This window comes from Micrasema longulum, unplaced genomic scaffold (assembly GCF_059751315.1).
Source record: "Micrasema longulum isolate JH-2025_06_02 unplaced genomic scaffold, ASM5975131v1 h1tg000097l, whole genome shotgun sequence".
NCBI classification, from domain to species: domain Eukaryota; kingdom Metazoa; phylum Arthropoda; class Insecta; order Trichoptera; family Brachycentridae; genus Micrasema; species Micrasema longulum.
Genome location: NW_028277303.1, coordinates 2,231,825 through 2,254,518, shown reverse-complemented (window position 1 = coordinate 2,254,518; position 22,694 = coordinate 2,231,825). Strand labels below are relative to the sequence as shown.

The window sequence follows — 22,694 nt, the reverse complement described above, 5'->3', positions numbered from 1 at the left end:
TTGTCCAGCAAAATTGTCCATTAGTATGTGATCTGTTTTGATTGTGTAAGCGTATTTATGTAGATCGTGATTTCTTTCATCTGTGTACTTCTTCATGCAATAATTTTGAATGAAAATTGACAATTTTCCATGCATGATAAAGCTTATTGAATGTTTTTTTTTCACTATCAATACAGGGTTTAATATATTACAACAGCGATGAAGAACATTTTAGGGAAGGGAATATAGAAGTCTAGGCATTCACAGGGCTCACGACCGGTCATGGGCTAGTTTAAGTGGCCACTTTACACACTGTGTAACATTCACCATTCTGCCTCTGTTTGAACATTCATATTCCTTTAACTCATCCATCTGTTGATTTCATTAGGTAATAGATTTATTAATTTATTATACTTTATACATTTACCTTGAAGACGATGAGGAGGGGGAGGGGGTTTAGAGCGACAGTGTAAGGGACATTGAAAGTTGTAAATGTAAATATTTGTTCGCGCTTTTCCTTACTGAATTTGGTTAGTAGAGGAAGAAATATAATCAATTCATAATGAAAAAAAAAATGCTTGCTTGTATGAGTGAATCCGAAGAAAGATGTTTAGTCTTTAAAACGGATTCGGGTATGTGGTAGATGCATTCAATGTTTTTTTTTTTTTAAGTTAAAGAGCTGAAACCTTTTATTGATGCGGGTGAGATTCATCTGACTGAATTATTTCACCTACATACGAGGCAATGCCTAAAAATAATTCGAAATTTTATACTTCTTGCTCTGTTAATAATTCCCTAGGAGGTGAAATCCAGTCTTTGACTGCAAACATTTGGACAAACTGAAAATATTGTTTCATTTACTTAAGATTAATAATAGGAAGATAAAAGAAAAGATTTTAGTAGGAACCTACCTTTTATGCGTTAAAATAATACGCGTCATGCCTAGATTGTTGAAACATAGGTTTGTCTAAATTAAAATCTTCAAATAAAAGTATTACATACATATATACAGACAGACTAATTAATGTCTTTTAAAATTACACACTAGAATTTATTAAAATTAGGACTATTTAAATTTACCAGCAGGCTTAGACAGGTTCATATACTGGTCGCTATACCAGCGGCAACATATGATGGCACTTTTGATAGATTACAATACTGCCCGCTAAGCTTAAAAGGTGTAATTAAAAACTTTTAGTTTTGTTTTTGTAATAGATATTCGATAGCCATGAACAGCCCTGTTTTTGCTTTTAGCCCACTCGTTTATTGTATTTTAAAAGAACTTTATTTATTTATTTTAATTGGTTATTGAACAAGAATACATAAATGCAAGGTAGGACAAAAAAAAGAAAAGTTATAGGATAACAAAGATAGTAACGGTAATACATTAATAGTGATGATATTTATAATAGTTAATGTGTTATATAAATGTTATGTCTAAATAAATAACATTCAATAACAATAAGTTACTAATTTAAATTAGCGCTTAACATAAGGTCGACAAAAGATAAATGCGGGGGTGGGATTAAATTAAATTACAGGTAGTCGTTGACTTACGACTCTTTGACTTTACAACCGAAATCCGCGCTCAGCTGGACGTCTGTGCTAAGTGTGACGATAGTGATACGAGCATTTTTCAAGCTGTATACAGAAATGAAAATGACAATTTCTCAACGTGGTAATGCAAAAGTGAAGGGTACACGGGAAAAATGGCTCATTCCATTTTTTCGATTTTTGAGATTAATAACATATTTGAGGGGGTTAAAAGCAAAACTGCCACTGTCCATGATCACTGTTGTTGGAAAGACGAAACCAGTAGCGAAAGAACAATTTTAAATAAGTTCAATGCGCAACTTGCGCATGGTATAACGGGTAGTGAAAAGACTTATTTGTTTAAAAATAAATAGTCTTTTTGCTACTGGTTTTGCCGGGTCTTCCCAAAAATAGTGATCATGGACAGTGGCGATTTTGCTTTTAACCCCCTCATTTTCTCCTAAGATAATGAAATATTATGAGCTATCAAAATGTGTTTTATTGTTATATAAACTATAGGAAACTCACGACTGGCAAAAAAAACAGTCTTGCGGCATTAGGCTCGTTTCTGTCTGTTCAAAGGAGTTCTTTTTTCAATTTAAAGAAAACGTTTTTGTTTCCTTCAAGCGATTATAACAAGAACAAAGAAAACAAAGACAATCTAAAAAAATAATTAACCATAGAATTCGTTTATCGTAACTGACTGTGGTCGTAAGTCAACGACTACCTGTAATCGTATTGTGAATATTTCATGATAGACACACAATATAATATTCAATATAATGTCAATATAGTCACTTGACAGTAAAGTAATAACTTCGATGGTACGTCACTTTTGTGGTGACTACAACAATGAAGTATGGTATTTGATCCCTACACTTAGCTGTCAATATTTACGAAGCATGTAAACCTCAAAAGTACCATCATACTTGGTAAAGAAAATAAATTAGGGTTAAATACTAAAAATTGTGACTATAATCTTTGATTATTACATGAATGGTGAAGCCCTTAAAAGAGTTACGGTGTGTTAAGATATGGGAATTGTGTTTGGAGTAAAATTGGCTTTTGTAGAACACATAAATCAGTTACTTCCAACATGCCATAGACTACTAGGAATTATTTGTGATTTGAACATGCAAATAATTTGAGAATACTTAAGCGATGACAAGTATGTTAAGTGGATTAGTGCACTCGAAACTTGAATAAGCTAGTAGAATTTAAAACCCCTATCACAAGAAATATATTAATCAAATAGAGCAAATTCAGAGAAAGTTTATCCGGTATTTTCATATTAAAAGTTATGGAACATTTCCTAAATTTATGCACCATGATGAATTATTATTTGACATTTTAAGTATTTTAAAAATAATTAAAACTTAACACAAAGGACGCTATGTAAAAGGGTGATACACCTGTATTGTCACAATTAATATATATACACACTTACCTATACATATATTATATATAAACCTTGTCATTTCAATATCGAAGGCTTAATGTTAAAAAAATATTATGGATATACGAAAGTATAACTATGCAAACAGGTATTTATATTTTGTTGTGCCTTGATTACGCACATTTTTTGTATGGTATTATATTGTGTAGCACCAAAGATTTATAAAGAACAAATTCAATATTTATAATATATTAAGTGCTTATCTATGAAATTTCCGTTTTGTATAGAAAAATTCAACTTTTTGTATGAAAATTATATACTGAATGAATATAATATTGTCCCATATTATCCATTCAGTTTTTCCATTTTAATTGTGGTTGATTGATGCTTTTGCTGTAAAAGTCCGTTGGGCAGGAGTTGACAAATGATGCGAAGGCATATTTCACCGACACTTTGAAGTTTATTTTCTCTTGCAAAAAATATCAAAATTTCCAAAAAAATGGTAATCAATTGGAGCTAAGTCCGGCAAGTTGATTTCAGCTCTTGCAGCTTAGAGACTGACGGGCGTTGTCATGAAGCAACAGTGAGGATGAGCGATTGACCAGCTTCAGTAGTTTTACTGCAAGCTTGTCCATCATTGCCAGCTCTAAGCTATAGTTGATAACGTCAACACAGAACAACCATAAGCTTATTTTGGGTGGTCTTTCGTTTCAACCACTGCAATGAACGCTTATTGTCGCCATGCAAGATCCATTTCTCATCGCAGGTAACGATCCAACTCAGAATTCAATCCTTATTGTGCCGGCCCAGCAAAACATTGCAGTCATCAATGCGTGCTTACCGTTGGAGTTCATTCAGCTTATAGGGTACCCGCATCCCAAGCTTCTTTACTTTGCCGACTTTATTTATACGAACTTCCGCGGAGTTCATTGTTGAGGTTGAAATTTCACAAAAGCAAGCAATCAAACCTAAAACATGCCATGTGTTCGCTTGCGGTGTTTGGCCCTACACATAATTGATGTTGCGTGTTGTCTGCACCGCATTAGTATCACAACAGAACTCGCATTTTAAAAAAAAAGTTAGTTTTGAACTTATCATTAAATTCATGAAAATACAAATGACTGATTTTGAAAATAAAAAAAATATGGCTTTAAAAAAAAATTCATTTTGAAATTCCTACACAAAAGAAAGTAAGCCACGTTTGGATTGGCCAGGTTGTAAAAATAGAAATTTCCTAGGTACCTAAGCAATTAATATAATATGAATATATTACAAAACATTGGGTATCTGGTCCGGAGTCCGCAACACTACCACAAGACTAATTACGTTATGACTTTTATTCATTTGTCAACAGGTATGATACACATGCTTAATGATATATTTTCCAAATATATAATGTTTCAAGACAATATTGAGGTAATAATTATAGGCAGGTAAATATGTAAACATTTAAATTAATACTTGTGTATAAATGTTTACATGCCTGCCAATAAAAAAAATTAAAATAATCAGATTGTATTTTTTCCAAAAAGGAATATTTCCATTTTTGGGTATCTGGTAAATTATTTTCTTTGAAAACATCCTCTGTTTGAGAAATATTTCTCGAGTGCAGTAATTTCATTCTCTGAGTACAATATTTTTAAAAAATATATAAAGCGCAAGTAATACATAAAATTTTCACGCTACATAATTTCATAAACAATATACATAAAAATATTATAAAACATATTGCTAATAAATATCATTATTTAAATACAAATTAAATCACTAATACTTTTTTCACAGAAACGCACAAAAACAAAATTGAAATAAATATGTACAAATCGCAAAAAGAAACCAGGTAACAATTGAGTGAAATACGTACCACACGGCATAAGACTGCTTGGCAATGGGTTAAAGCATGTGGTACAATAGCACCTCGGATATATGTTTGAAAACACATCAGGAAGAAGCATTTTATGTTTATACAGAATCATCTGTCGCAAATACGTGCAGTTCATATTGTTCACGTGAAATCCTTCAGTCAAAGGATCTCCATCCACTACGCAGGTTCCGACTTCTGCTCCATCGGCAGTAAATCCACAGTTTTCATCATCTTCTGGGTTTTTGAACTTGTTAAGGTCTCTTAATGCTGCCTTCATTTCTTTCTCCTGTTTCGAGCGCATAATACTCATTTCTTCGGGGGAGAGAGCGCTGTCAGTTTCAATGAACTCTGACATAGCATGCATGATTTTTGAAAATTTTCCAAGATCCTCGACAACCGGAGTAGCGAGAAATACTGGAACATGCTCGTCTGGTAGATCGCATTTGCTGATGCAAGCAAAGGCTTCAGGAGGGGCTATAGCTGAGGCAGTAGCCAACGATAATTGTTGAGATGAAAGGCTTTTGGAGAGAGAGCTGTGTCCAGCTTTATCATCTTCAGATATGAATGGAAATGAGTGTTGAAAAGACGAACGAGGATCTGTCAATAAATCTGACATCGAAAATTCAATATTGTCAAAGCATTTGGTCCACACATTACTGCATTCCTTGCGCTGAATGGAAAGAACGGATTTGTTTTTTATCTCAATGTTCTTAAGCTCATTGGCAACACAAGGGTTTTGTAGCAAAATATCCAAACTATCATCATAAGAAAGGCTTTTACTTATGGACGACCCTTCAGGCACCTTAGCCAAATCTTCATACCCGTGGAATGTTTCTTTTTCATGATATTCCAAATCTGCCTTCTCACACTGAAGAAGAGTAGCGTCATATCCCACAGGAATATTGTCGTTACTCGTATCATCGATTTGATTTCCTTTCACTGTTACCGTGACTGGATTGGATAAATCATCTATCATGGACACTTCGACAGTGTCAGCTTCCTCTATTGAGTTCATAAAAGTAACCTGTAGAAAATTTTAAACCATAAATAGGTATTTGTTATAATAAACTGATATGGAGAATATATTGTTACAAATAAATTTGGCGTTCAGTAATTAAGTAAATTAAATTAAATCATTTTAACAATTTACAACAGAGATACAGAATATTTTAAAGAAGGAAATATGGAAGTCTAGGCATTTACACGGCATATAACTTGTCATTGGCTAGTTTAAGTAGCCACTTTTACACACTGTGTAACATTTTGCCTATGTTTTTACATCCATACTTCTTCCATCAGTTGATTTTAATGGGTAGGTACCTTCTTACTAACAATCCATTCACTTTTGTTTAAATTGAAGTAGTTAATACCCTTTAAAAAGGCAGTGCCACATGCATAATTGCGGGATTTATCTTTTGGTGACTTATGTGAAGGGCTTCGGAGTTAAGTAATTAAATAATAATAATAATAATCCAATCTGATGTTACTAAATTTATCAAATTACAATAATGAATTACAATAATAATGGCTATTGTTTTATAAGTAAATACAGTTTTGCTACCATTAATTTTTACAATGAGGATAAATGAAAATATCCATTAAAATAAAATAATATAATTCAATTAAAATTGCAATATACACAATTGAAAATTTTAAAAGAATAACTCATTTATTAACAAAAAAAAGGTTTTTTGTATGAGTGAAATCGATGGGAAGACCCACAGTCTTTAAAACAGTTTCGGGTATGTGGAAAAATGTACTTTAATGTCGATTTTTGTGAAGTTACACAGTATGTAAAGTGGCCACTCAAACCAGCTAATGGCAGGTCATAAGCCCTGTAAATGCCTAGACTTACATATTTTCTTCTCTAAAATGTTCTCCAGCTCTGTTGCAATTTTTTAATCTTATAGCTCCCCAGGGGGTGAAATCCAGTCTTTGTATAGAAATATTTGGACAAACTCAAAAAGATTGTAAATCATTTTAATTTCGTGTCTTCTACACTGGCACTTAATTAGTTTCTACTGAAAATTTGGTATTCAACAAATCAATTTCTAATAAAATAAAAAACGTTTAATAACTAGGACTTACCTGTTCGCATTTCCCATAGACATCTACAATTGGATAAACTTCCCTGAATTTCGGGTTAATCTTTGCAAAAGATCCAAAATTGACACCATCCACAAACAACTGAAGCTCTCCAGATTCAGTGAACAATATGGATGCAACAGATCCAATCCGTAGACGATCCAAGATTTGTCCATATTCTGTCTTTTTCTGAAATGGAATGATTTGTGTGAAATTCAAATGTTCAATTTAAAACATACTCAAATATTGTAATGTTATCTTTTCAGTGATATAAAAATGAAAATAGTTCGGTATTGTTTTAAATATTTTCAATTTTACTATATTCAGCATTATTAATAATATTAATAATAATAACAATATTAACTAGCAGGCAAAAGCCAACGATCGCCGACTGTTACATGCTAGGAAATTTGGCCCTTCAGGCCTCAGTTGATTAATTAGAATCTCACAACAAAAAATTAAATGTGATTTTTCTCAAAAAACAAATAATCGGTAGGGTGCCAACCCGATCCTCCCAAGATCTATCGATTTTGAGTGAAATCTAGCGATCATAAATGAATAAACAAAATACTCACTTTTTTCTGTTTTCTAAGAAAGTTACTTTTTCTGCCCGTCTGTTGTTAATTTTTTTTTTTCAATTACACCACAAACCAAATACTCACTTTATTCTGTTTTCTCAGAAAGATACTTTTTCTGCCTGTATGTTATTATTTTTTATTACACCACAACAGGCCAGGAGGCCCAATTACAGTGGTGAATTGTAGCACAGAATAGTCAGGCTTGAGAAAAATCACATTTTAAATTTTTGTATTCTCACCGGGAATCGAACCCGAAACCTTCCGTTCGTGAGTCAAGCGTCTTAACAATTACACCACGGAGGCCGCCTATTATGTTATATATATTACGCCTATACGAGAGTTGCTACTTAAGTTTTGAGATAGACAAGTAAAAACAAATATTTATAATCGAAATTGGCTTTATTGTTTTTCAAAATATTCTCCTTGAAGGTCAATACACTTTTGCATGCGTTTGAACTAATTTTCAAAGCACTTTTTCCAGTCCGATTGAGGTACACATAAACATGTGATTTGAACGTATCAACCGCTTCTTCAGGCGTCGAAAAACGTTGACCTCGCAATTTATTTTTGATATGGGGGAATAAGGAAAAATCATTGCGTGCCAAATCAGGACTGTACGGCGAATGACCCATCGATTCGATGTTTTGAATGCTCAAAAATTCACTTGTTTGAGCTGATGTGTGACAGCTTGCATTGTCGTGGTGGAGAATGATTCGTCTTCTGCAATTGGTTTCCCTTATTTTTCCGAACACTTCTGGCAAACAAATCCCAAATATTAATAATTAAAAATATAAAAAAACTGCTGAACCCCATTGCATAAGTATCTTGTCTAAATACAAATAGCACATAATAAATTATTTTAGACAGTTAAAAAGTATTAATCTTAAAATAAAAAAAGGAATAAAATCGATTATGTACCTTATAGCCATCGAGATAGAGTGTATCAGAAGAGACCATCCAGTAGCCAGCACTGAGGTCAGCAGCTGATGGAGGATTGCAACGAGGAAGCCAGTACTTACTGACACCCATTACAAGTCCAGAAGACCACTTGTTATTTATCTTCTGCACCGAAATCTAAACAAATACATATTACATCATTTATAATGAATGAGCTTGTGTGTGTTATGTGGTTTACATGCATGTACGTAGTGTAGTGGTTAGCGTGTTTGCTTACCATGCAAGAGGTCTCAGGTTTGATTCTCGACATGGTTGACATGAAATATTTATTTAAAAGGTATTTTTATACTAGAACATTTCAGTGGCTGGTACATGAACCGTAAGACAGATCACATTACCTTCATGTAACAAAAATGGTGTACCAGTTTAGTGCCCTATGCACCATTAGGTGCGGAAAGGGAATGATGATGTATGTATGTATTACATGTGTGTTTATTTATACGAAATTGTAGCTGGGTATTTTTTTTTTAATGGCTCCTAAACCATGAATACTATAAAACAGCTATGTAAATGGTATTTTTGATCCAGAAATTTATTAACAGCTACATAAATTTTATTGGATAATTTTTTAACTATTTTTACTAAAAATGTGCATTACCTGATAAGACTGTCCTCTTGTTATTTGGCGATTTATCACAACCAGACCTTGATTGTAACCCCTAATGCGATGGGCAGAATGAGCTATAAATCAAAGAAAACTTTTTTTAGCATATATCAAACTGATACACAAGATAACATAGGCGCACCAGCAAAGGCTGCTTCCCTACAACAAATAATAATATGAAATACAAAAACCCTTACAAGGTATGAGAATATAGAAGACTGGGCATTTACAGGGATAACGACATGCCGTTGGCTGGTTTAAGTGATCTCTTTGCTCACTGTGTAACATTCATAAATTAAACACACAAGAATACAATTTACAAAATAATATTGTTTATTTTTATTATTTTATTTACTTTATATTTTACGTTTAATAACTCTGAGTGTGGATAAAATGATTAATCCAAAAATAAAATTTGCTCAAAAGAATACAGGCGCACTAGCGAATCTTATTTTTTTGGCCAGCCAGAATTGTAAAATCAAAAAAAAAATATTTTGATATTAAATTCAAGTCAAGGTATTGAATTTGTATTTTAAGAGTTTAAGGATATCCTACCTTCATTATCCATAACAATATTGCTTCCATGATGACAAAAGAACTCTGATGTGTGGAAACTTTCCAATGGAAGACTCAGCTTGCGCACGGGTTGTGTTCCTTTCATGAAGCGATTAACAGGAGCGTAGCAACAATCTGGAAAAGAACTTACAAGTTTGAAAATAGTTAGTAAAAAGAACAGGAAGATCCTTATAAAATTTATGATGAAATCAAAATGGTTGCATGCTCAAATAAATTAAACCTTCGCTGTGGTATCCAAAAGAATCCAACATGTGAATACTGTGAAGATTATCATCAGGTCCACCACTCATATCCAACTGTCCATCTAAAGAAGTTACACGCAGACCCTGGGGTGGTCCAGCCAAATCAATCACCACAAATACCTTCTGGAATCAGAGAAATCATACAATTTTAGATACATACGAAATTATTTATTTTATTTGAATATTTAAATTTTAAATAGCAGTATTGAATCAGAATGTTGCACATCCGATGAAATACAGTCATACCTCAAAAAAATCTGATTATTTAGTTAAGTATACAGCATAAATTATTTTTAAAAAGCCATCATATGCTAAAAAACTGACATAATTCTAGCCTTACGATTTACCCGTTTGATGGCTGTATAACACACTTACACTAACACTTATTTAAGCGCCGTCATTATCTAACAGCGTCATACTTAAAAAAAATTTTGGTCAAAAAAGTCAAATCTAAACAAACTTATCAGCATTACTTTTAAGGGTGTAAAAAAAAAGAAGAAAAATACACTGAGTTATATGTGCTTATTGAAACCATGGTTTTGAGATAATAGCCTAAAAACTAACATAAGATATTTCATTATTAGGCTCTCCTGAAAATTCAGCTTTCTTGAGTTATGACTCTATTTTATCAAATGTACCATATACAATCATTGTAATAATGATAATAATCATGGCCCATGTATATATCGCCGTTTTTAAGACTATTATCATCTTAATTCCATATCCGCTTCCTAATTGAGAGCATATGGCATTCACAGCCTCCAGGCCCATATGTCAACTGTGCGTCCTCCTACACCGAGTTCGCGTACTGTGGTTCTGACATGAACTGCCAACAAACAACTGTTGAAATCCAGGACCAGAGAATCTGATGCCATGTAAAGTAGGCATGCGTTATAAATACTTTTAGGAGGCATCTGTTGTATGCAGCCCAGCCAAACATATTGCTCCCACTTAATGACATTTGGATTCATCGGAGGTTGCTTCATCTGTCGTCTTATTTCTATGTTCCCGAAGAAGTCAAACCACCGAAACATTTAAAAATGACATACTTTAATAAAAATATATTTATGAAATAAAATTTTAAAAACTTACATCCGGGACATTTTCAAAAATAACCCCACGCTCTACAGAATTGATAAGCAAACAAATGGCATCCGTGTATCCAATACGGCGTAAAGCAACTGTGTCTTTGCTTCTCAGGTTTCTCATATTGAAAGTGGCAAAGGATGTATTAGAATTCATGTTATTCTTCACAAAATTTTCTAAAAAAAAAATATTAATTATTATCGGTGGTGGGGGAGGGGGGGCAATTACAAACGCTATCTTCATCGGTATGTATCGAAAAAGCATACTTAACTTTTCTACCACCTCTATCTATCAAAATGTTGAGCAAACACTTTAATAATCCAAAAGCTCTAATAAAATTATATCTTGGGCCTAGATCTAGAAGGGCCAATATCAGATTTCATGTTTTTAAATATAAACAGGATAAAATATAAACAGAGATTTAATGGGCCGCGGCAAAGGGGGTTCTGGAGCTGTCCATTCTATCGACGTGATGTCTCCAGAATCTTCTCCTCGTTCTGCTCCACCATACTATGTCTCGGGTATCGCAAGTCCGTCTAATTTCTTGATTCCGGATTCTGTCCCTAGGGTTTTTCCTGGCATTACCCTTAGTACTTTTATCTCTGACATTCTGAGCACATTTTTTGTTCTCATCATATCTGCCCTCGTCTCTACTGCATACGTCATGATTGGTCTGACACATGTTTTTTTTATATACGGACATGTGTTGTAATGTTTTAAATTAATATTTGCTTTCCAAGACGTCAAACAATTCATTATAACGCCACAAAATGATATATAAATTACTCTTTAATAATATTACGATTAACGACATTGACCCTTATAGCTCCAAGCTACAGATATAATGCTTTTGTTAGAAGTTACTTAGAATATACATCTCACATATGGAATTCCCAATATAAAGCAGGAATAGAAAACGATCAAAATAATTATTTACAATATAAAACATTTGTATATGTCGCCGCCAAATTGTTAAATCAGCCACTCAATTGGACGACTAGGCTATTCATTTAATGCCAGCATTCAATCGAATGGCTAGGCTGTTCGTTTAATGAATTAAGATAGCTCAACGTTCAACATGTTGGCTGGTTAAAAACTAGCCCTTTGGAAACAGCTGACCCAAAAGCCGCCTGGATAGGTAAGGTTAGGTTGGATAAGGTTAAGTAAAAAACATTATTTTTTATTATTATTAAACTTAATCCATCCTAACCTCACCTAACTTCACATAACAAAATAAATTTTTAAATAAAACAATTAATATTGTTGTATTAAAATTCAAAGCGACGTTCAGCCCTTTCGTTAAACGTTGCCTTCAACATTTTGGCTAAGCATCTGTTAGCCATTCAATTGAATGCGGACATTTAATGAACATCCTAACTGTCCAATTAAGTGGCTGATTTAACTATTTGGCGGCGACATATCTTATAAAATTACTATGTTTGGAATTGTGTTGACATTATTTATTTATTAACACCCATAGCCCATAGGGCATATACATATACAGAGGTTATAGACAATTTCCAAATATAAAATATACAATTTTTAATTTTTAAAATATATGTATACACAAAAAACAAAAGAAAATACTAGAAACTCAATTATTATTTAAAAATTTTAAGAATAAATGGTTCTTGAAGTTTGATACAGTAAAAACACTTATTTTTTGGTCATTAATGTGTTATGTGGATATATGCAATTCGATTATTATAAACCACTTTGTGAAGGTTTTTTTAAGAAATAGCCAAAAGAACAAGATAATTTACCATCGATGAAATAAGTTAATTTCGGCAGACCCTCAATGTTTTCAGGAATGTTGCTGTTGACGTGTGCATTCAAGATATTGAAATCTGTTACACCAATTTTCATTGAACCGGTTATATCAAAATTACATGCCATTACCTCCACCTAAAATGAAACAAAAATAATTTTATCCCACAGTACCTAAATAAAAAATATTATACACAAATTTTTCATAGGTGTAGTTTATTGAACCAGTGATCGTTTGTTTAAACATTAATCACAACAGTGGAATTAGATTCTATACAACTGTTTAAATAATTATTGTTATCCAACTAAATAAATTTGCACATATTTTTTTTTGCATCACAAAAAGCCAAGAAGCCCAATAACAGTAGTGATTTACAGCTCCAAACACCCAAGCATGAGATTACACCGGGGTCCGGCAGATGAAACTGGAAAAATGACAGATTTTTTTCAGCAAAATCGGTAAATCTCTTACATTTACATTGTAATATGGGTCCAGTAAATTAAAGTATATTTAAATGTACATATTTAGTTTTTCTGGGTTAATGTGACATCAACCCTGATATGGACGGCTGCCATGCATGTCAGCGAAGAGTGCAAACGACACACGCCACATAAGGAAAATTCAATGCCTCTAAAAAAATGCGATATGTTTGGCATTGATAGTTGTGACGTCAAGATTCGTGACGATGTTTTATAAGAATTTGAATGGTTTGGAACAATGTTGAAAATGAACATAAATCGTGACGTATTAGGGGCGTGGCCAATGCAATGATCGTTTTTGCGGGAATTCAAAATTACAAATTTAAAAATATTTTTTATGATACTTACAAGTAGCAAAAACATTTTTTTCTGGACTGTATTTCATAGAACCCTTATTACTTTAAAAAAACGTGATATTGCGTAGCACTAATGATAAAGTAATTTTTATAATAATGTATCACAAAGTGTGATATTTAACAACTTAAAAGTGAAATAATTAACAAACAAGTTACTATGGGTATTCTAAAATTTCTTTTAATTTAATCTAATTAATTTTACTATGTATTTTTTATTGTTAATTATTATGGCTTGACACGGGCACAGCCTAAAAAGCCTTAATAAGTTCATTAATATTTAAACAAGTGTAAATGAATTAATAAAGACTCCAATAATATAAGGATCGTCAGTATACTGATAAAATCTATTAGATGCTCGAAATTTGAGAAAATAAATTTAAAATGAAGTTATACCTATTTTTAAGATTTATCAACTGATAAAATCCTCTAAATCCTCCGAGGTTTAGTTTCAAAGTTAGCATGTATAGAAACCCACAAAAGGTACTTTAAAAAAAAGATTTCTGGTGAAAACCATTCATTTCAATTACCAGATTTTTTTTCAAAATATCATTTGTAGAAACAATTTGAAGGAACTAAGATAGTTTCATGAGTATGTATTATGCCCAAAATATGAATAAGAAAGACTGGAAAAGAGTTTTGTTGAGTCAAACATTCATTATTATCCATATATGTATATCATCACTGTCATACGTAGTATTATAAAACGTTTCTACATTCCATTTTTTGACATGTATAAATTTTTATTATTTATATTTTTCTATTATTATTTTGTATATTTCTCTATTATTATTTTGTATATTGTTTTGATTATTTTGCATATTGTTTTGATTATTTTGCAAATTGTTTTGATTATTTTGCATATTGTTTTGATTACCTGTATATTGTTTTAATATGTAAATAAATATTTTTGATTTATATATCGAAGAGTCCCGACTTAACACGGAATTTTCTAACAAGTCGGGACATAAAAAACATATAATTGTGTCTATGTAAATTTGTGTATTTTGTGCAATAAATAAATAAATAAAACATTAAAATGGAAGCAATTATGCAATTAGAGGGTTTTATCAGTATACCGATGATACATAATACAGGATGTTCACAATAGTAAGAAATCAAAAAATATAGGAAAGCATACTAAATTTAAGTTCATTCAGACCTCAAAAATTTCATCTGGTTTCAAGAGAGAAGAACTGAAAACCAGTTTTCCTTTCGGTTTGGGATTAATAACTAGTACCCGAGATCCATCTTGAAGGACTTTGAGGTTCGGGCCGCAGTATTCTGAGAATCTAAAATGTAAAATAGGAAAAGGTATGATATACAGACAACAATATAATTATTGTGAGAATTAGAATAAGTGTGTTCAAGTACCAAGAATGTTTTAATCAAATAGATAATACGCCCAAGTATGGTATTTAAGCCAAAACAATTTACCAAACAATGAAATTGTACTATTTCAGATAACAACTGAAGTACGATTTTTTTCAAATGGTCAACTGACATTTGGGAAACTGTGAATAACATTATTTATTGATTTCCAATTCAGAACAAATGAATTAATTCAGACATTTTTGTAGTAACACCTATCATTTTGATCTATCAAAATAATTTAGTATCAACAATATTTTAAGTATGTCCAAATGTTTGCAGACAGGCTGAGAATTATTTAAATCTGAATTTGTTGCAACGGAGAGGGAAAACATTTTTGAGAAAGGAATATGGAAGTCTGGGTATTTACAGGGCTTATGACCTGTCATTGGCTGGTTAAGTGGCCACTTTACACACTGTGTAAAATCCACCATTCTGCCTGTATTTGAACATCCACATTTCCTCAACTATTTCATCTGTTGACTTTTGTGAAATAAAAGAGCTGAAACCTTTATCACATGGGTGAGATTCATCCGACTGAACCAATTCCCCATTTTTATACTTCTTCTTATACCAGTTAGCCTAGACTTCCGTATTCCCATATAAATGTTTTCCCTCTCTGTTGCAACAAATTTATATAATTTAGTATGTTTACATTTTGATCCTTGTTTTACCAAACTTAAACATAAAGTTGCCAATTTGTACATAAAAATTCAAGTTTTTTTTTGTATGAAAATTATTTATTGAATTAATTTAAATATTATCAATGCAGTTTTGCTGGTACTTGACCGATGCCTTTGCTGTGAAAGTCCTATAGGAGGGAGTTGAGTGAAGGGATTTATCACAGACTCTTAGTATAATTTTTCCCTTCAGCTTAGAAACCTTCTGCTTAGAAGTGAGCAGCCGGGTGTTGACGTGAAGTAACAGTGGCAATGAGCGATTGACTAGCTTCAGTTGTTTTACTGAGAGCTTCTCCATGATTGTCTGCAATTCTTGACAATATACGATTGCAATTATAGTTGGGCCAGATCTCATGAAATTGTAAGGGTATCACTGACACAGGATCCCATACCGTTACCACAAGCTTCTTTTGGGTGATCTTAAACTATTGGCATTGTTTGGTTGGAGTCCCTTTATCCAACTATTGCGATAAACGCTTGCCGCTGGCAGTTGATTTGATTTTGCACATATAGTTTTGTCACTTACGTTTTAAGCTGCTGCCATTAAAGTCGTTATTTAATATGAGTCCGCTTCCACAATCGCTTTTAATCCTTCATCTTTAACATTAGTGTTCAGTCTTCCTAGGAGAGTATTATTGAGGTCTAAATTCGCCAAACGGAAGCGATCGCTTGCTGTGTTAAGTCAATACTTACTCATTTTTGGTGTTCATGCCATCTTAGTACCGCGATAGAACTCGTATGCAAATTTTTAATTTATCCATCAATAACTACATGTAAATATTTGAGCAATAAGAAACAACGTTAAAACAAATATGTAACTACTCGTAACTGATTTTGAAAAAAGAATAACATGGGTTTAAAGCAAAAAACATTGAATTTGGCATTGCTACCAAACGAAAGTTAGTCATGTGCGAACTGGTAGGTACATATTGTATTCATTGTCCTTTTTCCAATTTCCTTAATTTGGAATCATTCCTACATTTCTAATACTTTTAAACGTTTGGCAACTGTTGTTGTTTTTTGGCAACATCTGCATGTTGTTTCCGAAAGAGCATGGTCGCCGTAAGTCTCCACAAGAATTCTATGTGCTTCATTTGCAGATTTAAAATAAAAAAGTAATGCAGTGAAATTCCCCACAAGAATCTTTTTTAGGGCACGAAATTCAACATGTTTAATGCGATGAAAAAACACACTTCGGCGGAATAACATATATGCTGTAATTTCAAGATAGAAATTGGCTGCAGTATTTCCCGATATAAAACGGCTAAGATAACACCATCTGTTGTGAAACAGCGAAAACTTATTCAAGTCTCTATTAAAAATATTTTTAATTTTATATACTTACAGGATTACAAAACTTTGACTGTAATTTTGTGGATCGAATTTGAGAATCACCACAGACTAAATAGGACTTTCAGAGTGAAGCTTTTTCAACAATCATCCTTTTTTTTTTAGATAATATTACTGAAGAGTTGTCACTTGCAAGATATCGCACTCGTCGCCTGACACGACACCACAGGTATGGAAAGAGTTTTGGTCGTGGCACTGAGCAGGTTAAAATTAAAATATAAATTGATTGCGTCTTTTCCCGAGGAAGTTACAAACTATTTCAAATTTACTGTTGCATTTACTTTTACTCGTACAGGTACGGTAATGGAATTTTCAAAACAACAAATTTTCAAATCAGACCATAACTTTTACACCAAAACGAGCGAAAAAAAATATTCAAAAATGACCCACTTCACAATGAGATAGCTTCACTTTTATGTGTGCTTTAATACAATATCATATTGATTTAAACATAATTGATATATACATACGTATGTTGCTTCATTTGAGATGATCCAGTGTAGAGCATCAAGGAATTTTCCGAATTTGCAAAAGCTCGGGGCTTCGGTGGTGTAATGGTTACCTAGAATTTAATATAAGCATTTGAAATATATCTTTTCAATCATTTGAATTATAAAATATTTATTAGAAACCATTTTTCACTGCAAGAAATCATTTACTGATTAAAATTTAAATGATAATAATTACAAATACCTGTGTACATTGTCCAATCAAATCTATTACTGCATACATATTAATGCTTTGAATATCCCAAGATTTTCCTTGGTCTACTCCATCAACGTAAAAATGGACACTTCTGTCTGCATGGCGCATTATACCTATAGAAATATTTTTATGAGAAATGTGTATGTTAAATTATAAGAAAATAATTTTAAATAAATGAGATAATATACCGAGCAAAGTTCCAACAGGAATAGAATCCAAATCGAATGTGTAAGGACGCCGATTACCAGTTTTGTAATTATATAAAACATTTCCATCTAGCATGTATACTTCTTTACACAACTCGGCGGGAGTAGGGGGCAGAAATACTCGTGTAGGAAACACAGTTGTTATACCTTTAAAACATAAATAAATAACTTGGAAGCTACACTGATAATGTTTAATGGGGTTATTTTGACATGTATATCGCTAGGCCTTTCATCTGGGCTGATGTTTTGATATTTATTTATGGTTCGAAGAACCTTTTACAAAATAGTTTAAAAAATGAATTACAATAGTATCAAACATGTTTTAAATACAATCAACATACAATATAATAAAAGAAAAATGGAAATGAAAATAAAAATAAAAAACAGCAAAAGATAAGAATTGTGTTAAAAGTTGTTTTCAAAAAAGCAGAGGAGAATATTATACATTATATTAGGAATGTTACTGAACTCCATGACGGAATCCAATAAAACATTATTAATCCTATCCGCATCTAAATACGAGATATTATATTCCCAAAAACACTGCATACAGACAAAATATCAGCCCGGGTGATGATGCGGTTTGAAACATTGGCCAAAAAAATAGTCACTTTATCGACATACAACATTGTAATGCAGAATAAGCAAAGGGTAGTAAACAATCTACAAACTTAACGTAGAAGCTCAGTTTCAGTAAGTTATATAAAAGTATTTATTTAGACTATTTCTTACCGATGGAAATTAACCTATGGCAACTATTGTACTCTCTATTATCAACTCGAATTTGAAACATTTCAAATTCTCGGAGGGGTCTGTTGCTGATAAGAATACAATCTTGGGTGAGAGACTTCTTGTACCTATACGCCACATCTCCATTTCTTCCAATTGTTACATTATTTCCGCAGATGCGGTGAAATGCGAGTTCCCCGCTAAAAATTATAAAAAACAATATTTTGAGTATGTTAAAATTTTGTAGACCAAGCATGTCAAACTCGCGGTATGGGGCCTTTGACAATAAGTTTTCAAAGTAATAACTACAAACACAATTCCTCCCAAATCAGGAAAGATAGTAAGCAGTTTCCATGAAAATTTTGAAGATTTTCTTTTCTTTTTTGGGGCTTGTGTAAACTTAAACCATAAATATTTGGCACAGCTTTTTAGTTTGACACGCTTGTTGTAGACAAATACTGGATTTATCCCTCGGGGGGTTTTATCATTCCGAATAATTATGATGCATGCAGTTTCGTGTTTATATAACAAAATAATAATACTATGCCTGTGTATATTATAAATCAAATGTGAAAACTAACCCGTGCAAGGTTGTGTTTGAGTATGATGAATGTAGAGACTCTGAAGGGCTAGGAAGGCGAACAATCGAAGCTTGAGCTGCTTGCCCATAAAGATCTAAAACAAAATTAATACATATATCGCTGCAACTTTACCATATATCAAATAAAATGTTTTAAATAATATACATACAGTAAAACCCCTGTTTTACATTTTCCAAGGGAGCAACAAAAAAGTGTAAAACTGAGGAAAACTTTAATGTGAGGAAATGAAAAATGTACAGAAAAAATGAAATTTCAATAAAATATAATTATTGTACAAGACTATACTAAATATACTGCAGAAAAAATGTAAGAACTATCATGATTGGGGATTAATCATATTTACCAATGATTTAATGAAATTTTTTTTGTATTTTTTCAAGCAATACAATGTGTTATTTTTTATTGAATTTATAAAAACACATGTTTCAATAATTTTATCTAGGTACTAAACTCTAAAAACACGAAAATAAAAATTTGAATTTGCATAAAATGCATACAACAAATTTTTCCTAAATATTGGCAAATTTTATTTATATGGTATCACTTTTTTTGGTATGACACCACAAAATTTCAACTGTAATTTTCATCGCGGCAAAACTGTTTCACACTTTTATGATAACTGTTTAAACTATCTCCTTTTCACATTATGTTTATAACATCAAATATAATTTCTATTGCCAATTTTCTAAACATTCGGCATCGTAATTTATTGATGTAAAGACTTTATTCTTCCTAAACATGTGTCAATTGCATGTCACTGTTTAGTAAAATGTCAAAATTAGACACTTGAACAAAATGGTCAATTGCACTGCACTACTTTGAATTTAGTTTGAGCCAATAATTTACACATTTTTTTTATTTACCTTGATTTTATGCTCCATTCACGCGGCGGCACACAGCTCGTCTTTTGACAGATCAAATGAGTTATGAAAAAATTTCGACGTAAAACCGGGGTTATGAAAAACCTTAATTGGGGGGAATATTTGGATAAGAATGTATGGAATAAAATGGGACCAAAATATTTCGGTGTAAAAAGCGGGAAAACGTAAAATCAAGGAACGTAAAAATGAGGTTTTACTGTATGTAAATTTACATAGTTGGCTCTATGTATCCTGATAGGTAAATATTTTTTAAAACATTCCAAAGTTGTAACATTTTCTAAAAACTGATAGTGGGTAGGTAATAATGCCTTTTATAGTTACATATCATCGGTGATACTGCAATACCGCGTAACTATCAATTGATTTTGTTTGGCAAAGGAACCTAAAAAGTGTTATATTACTTATAATTTTAATAAACCAAAAATTTTGCTGGAGTATCAGAAAAACTATAATCATTTAGAGTAAAAATAGCAATAGTTTAAAATTAACAGTTTTTAGTCCATGTAACAAATTTAATATGCAGTAAAACATTTTCATTAAAAAAACAGGTTGCGCAGTATCATCATCGATATTCTTGTTGCGCCAGCAATATCTGTTAAGCGATATTGTAAAGATAGTTAAGGAGAATAATGTACCTTTTGATGATGGATTTCTTTAACATATTTTTTTATTAAATCTTCAAGTACAGTAGAATTCTAATTATCCGAACTCCGACTATCAGAATCGCTGATTATAAAAAAATCGCCTTCAGAATTCAGAAAAAAATAATTAAGACGGAAATTTACTTGTGATTTGCAAAATAATGATTCTGTCTATGCGCACTATTGTCCTTTCCTCCGCAAATTGTCCTCCGTTTCTCCACTGTTTGTTTCGATTAGTCGAGTCAGTGTGTCATTGACCTGCTAAAAATAGTTTTTTTCTCCCATTTTCAACATACATACAGCAATTAATTAAAATAGACCCTCTTTACGGAAAAAATCCAATTTTCCCAATGGGGTCCAGTCCCAATTGATTCGAATAATTGGAGTTCTACTGCACAAACAATAAGTACTTTGGTAGACTTTTCGTCAAAAGTACTATCTTCCAGCCAGCTAAAAAAACAGACTGGTAAACAGAAGAGCTGGTCAAAAATTTATACTAAAAAACATAATCAAGAAAGATACACTCATGAATTAATTCAAAATAAAAGCAAAAATTTTATTTTGAAAAAAAATTCAAGTTTATTTTGTTGAAACAAAGAATTTTGTTATCTTAGTGGGAAGTATTTTAAAAAAGAACAATCACTTAGCAGAAATTGCCGGCGCAACGACGTTATACGTAAATGTATTTTACGATAAAATGGTGTACCTGTGAAAATTAATAATGTTTACCTATTACTCCGTAGATCTCATCAGGTATTCCACTTGTGGCAGGACCTTGATCAACACCATTTACAAAGAAACGAAGAGTTCCACAAGACTGGCGCATCACACCAACACGGTCTCCAACCTAAAATTAAATTATTTAAAATAAAGATGAGATCTGATATTGGTCTTATTGTATCCGAGATACAAATTCATTTTTATTTATTTATTCTCAAAACCAGCAGTTATAATTTTATACAGTAAAACAATATTACAAAAGTTTAAAAAAATACAAGACTAATAAAAGGTTTCAGCATTTGCCATACTCATAGATGAAGGATATATTTGTTTTTTGCCCATATAGATAACTATAGAGTAAAGCGTACAAAACTTAACACAATGTTGCTCGTGTGTGTCCATTTTAGCACTGAAAAGCATTTTGCAGTGGCCTGATGGCCAGACCGATGTCTGCTGTAAGGAAAGCATCGCAGGTTTTAACCTGTCTCTTGGTACTTTAGACGCAGGCGTATTAGGCTACGTAATAAATACACATCTGCTCGACTGGCCAACTCGAAGCGTGTCAGGGGTGGAAAATATCAAGTAGCCCTCGTATTTGAGTAAAAAAATGTAATAACTAAATATAAAATCTATTGATTAAGTAATATTAAATGTGGCTTAAATATTTTACTAAAAAATATGACAATAAATGTACATTTTAAAGATAAACAAAATATTGAGAAATATATAAAATAACACAATGTATTCAATGAAAAAGTTGTACAATATAATGTCTACTGAAGAAATATACGTACAACTAGCTGATCCAAACTGCTAGTGGCGTACTGTTCACGGACTGTAACACGATTGTGCATTATACCGATTCCAGTCATCATCCAAGTTCCCGAGCTGAAAGATATACAAAATAAATTGAATTCATTGATATGTAACAACCCCTTAGCGTGGTTTTTCACCCGTTTCAATTGTTAATAAACCAATGGAATGTACACAGTTTGATAAAAAAATACACGGAATTCATGTTTGTTTAAAAACATATAAAAAATCTCAATATTAATATTGTCCCCATCAAAGTAATCGTAATCAGATATGCCACTTATACCAACGTTTTTTCCAATCCTTAAAATATTTCTGGAATGCACTTTTTAGTTTGACCTTCAGTTCCATCAGTGATTCGGTCTTTATCTTCTTTATGGTCGTTTTATAATCCTCTCCGTCTTTGGGTACAGAAAAAAGTCACAGAGGGCCAAATCAACGGCAAGGGGCATCAATGCGGTCTAATTTTTGCCAAAAAGTAGCGAACAAGCCGTGA

General features: G+C 32.2%; 1 protein-coding gene and 1 long non-coding RNA gene across 2 annotated transcripts in view; one reads left to right on the top strand and one right to left on the bottom strand.

Moving 5' to 3' along the window:
• The window catches only part of Neurl4 (neuralized E3 ubiquitin protein ligase 4), a 47,725-nt gene that overhangs the window by 7,078 nt on the left and 17,953 nt on the right, over nt 1–22,694 (bottom strand). The window contains exons 13-28 of the mRNA XM_088236588.1: nt 22,180–22,273; nt 21,395–21,512; nt 19,123–19,216; nt 18,545–18,741; nt 17,795–17,959; nt 17,595–17,719; nt 17,372–17,463; nt 14,663–14,792; nt 12,664–12,805; nt 10,907–11,076; nt 9,793–9,937; nt 9,552–9,686; nt 8,991–9,073; nt 8,354–8,509; nt 6,861–7,046; nt 4,773–5,796 (exon numbers count right to left, since the gene is read on the bottom strand). Coding sequence (XP_088092714.1) covers nt 4,773–5,796; nt 6,861–7,046; nt 8,354–8,509; nt 8,991–9,073; nt 9,552–9,686; nt 9,793–9,937; nt 10,907–11,076; nt 12,664–12,805; nt 14,663–14,792; nt 17,372–17,463; nt 17,595–17,719; nt 17,795–17,959; nt 18,545–18,741; nt 19,123–19,216; nt 21,395–21,512; nt 22,180–22,273 — 3,056 coding nt within the window. The remainder of the gene's footprint in view (nt 1–4,772; nt 5,797–6,860; nt 7,047–8,353; nt 8,510–8,990; nt 9,074–9,551; nt 9,687–9,792; nt 9,938–10,906; nt 11,077–12,663; nt 12,806–14,662; nt 14,793–17,371; nt 17,464–17,594; nt 17,720–17,794; nt 17,960–18,544; nt 18,742–19,122; nt 19,217–21,394; nt 21,513–22,179; nt 22,274–22,694) is intronic.
• LOC148284705 (uncharacterized) lies at nt 13,001–21,538 on the top strand. The gene is made up of 3 exons (XR_015824198.1): nt 13,001–13,126; nt 17,007–17,070; nt 21,409–21,538. It is a non-coding gene; the product is annotated as an uncharacterized LOC148284705 (long non-coding RNA).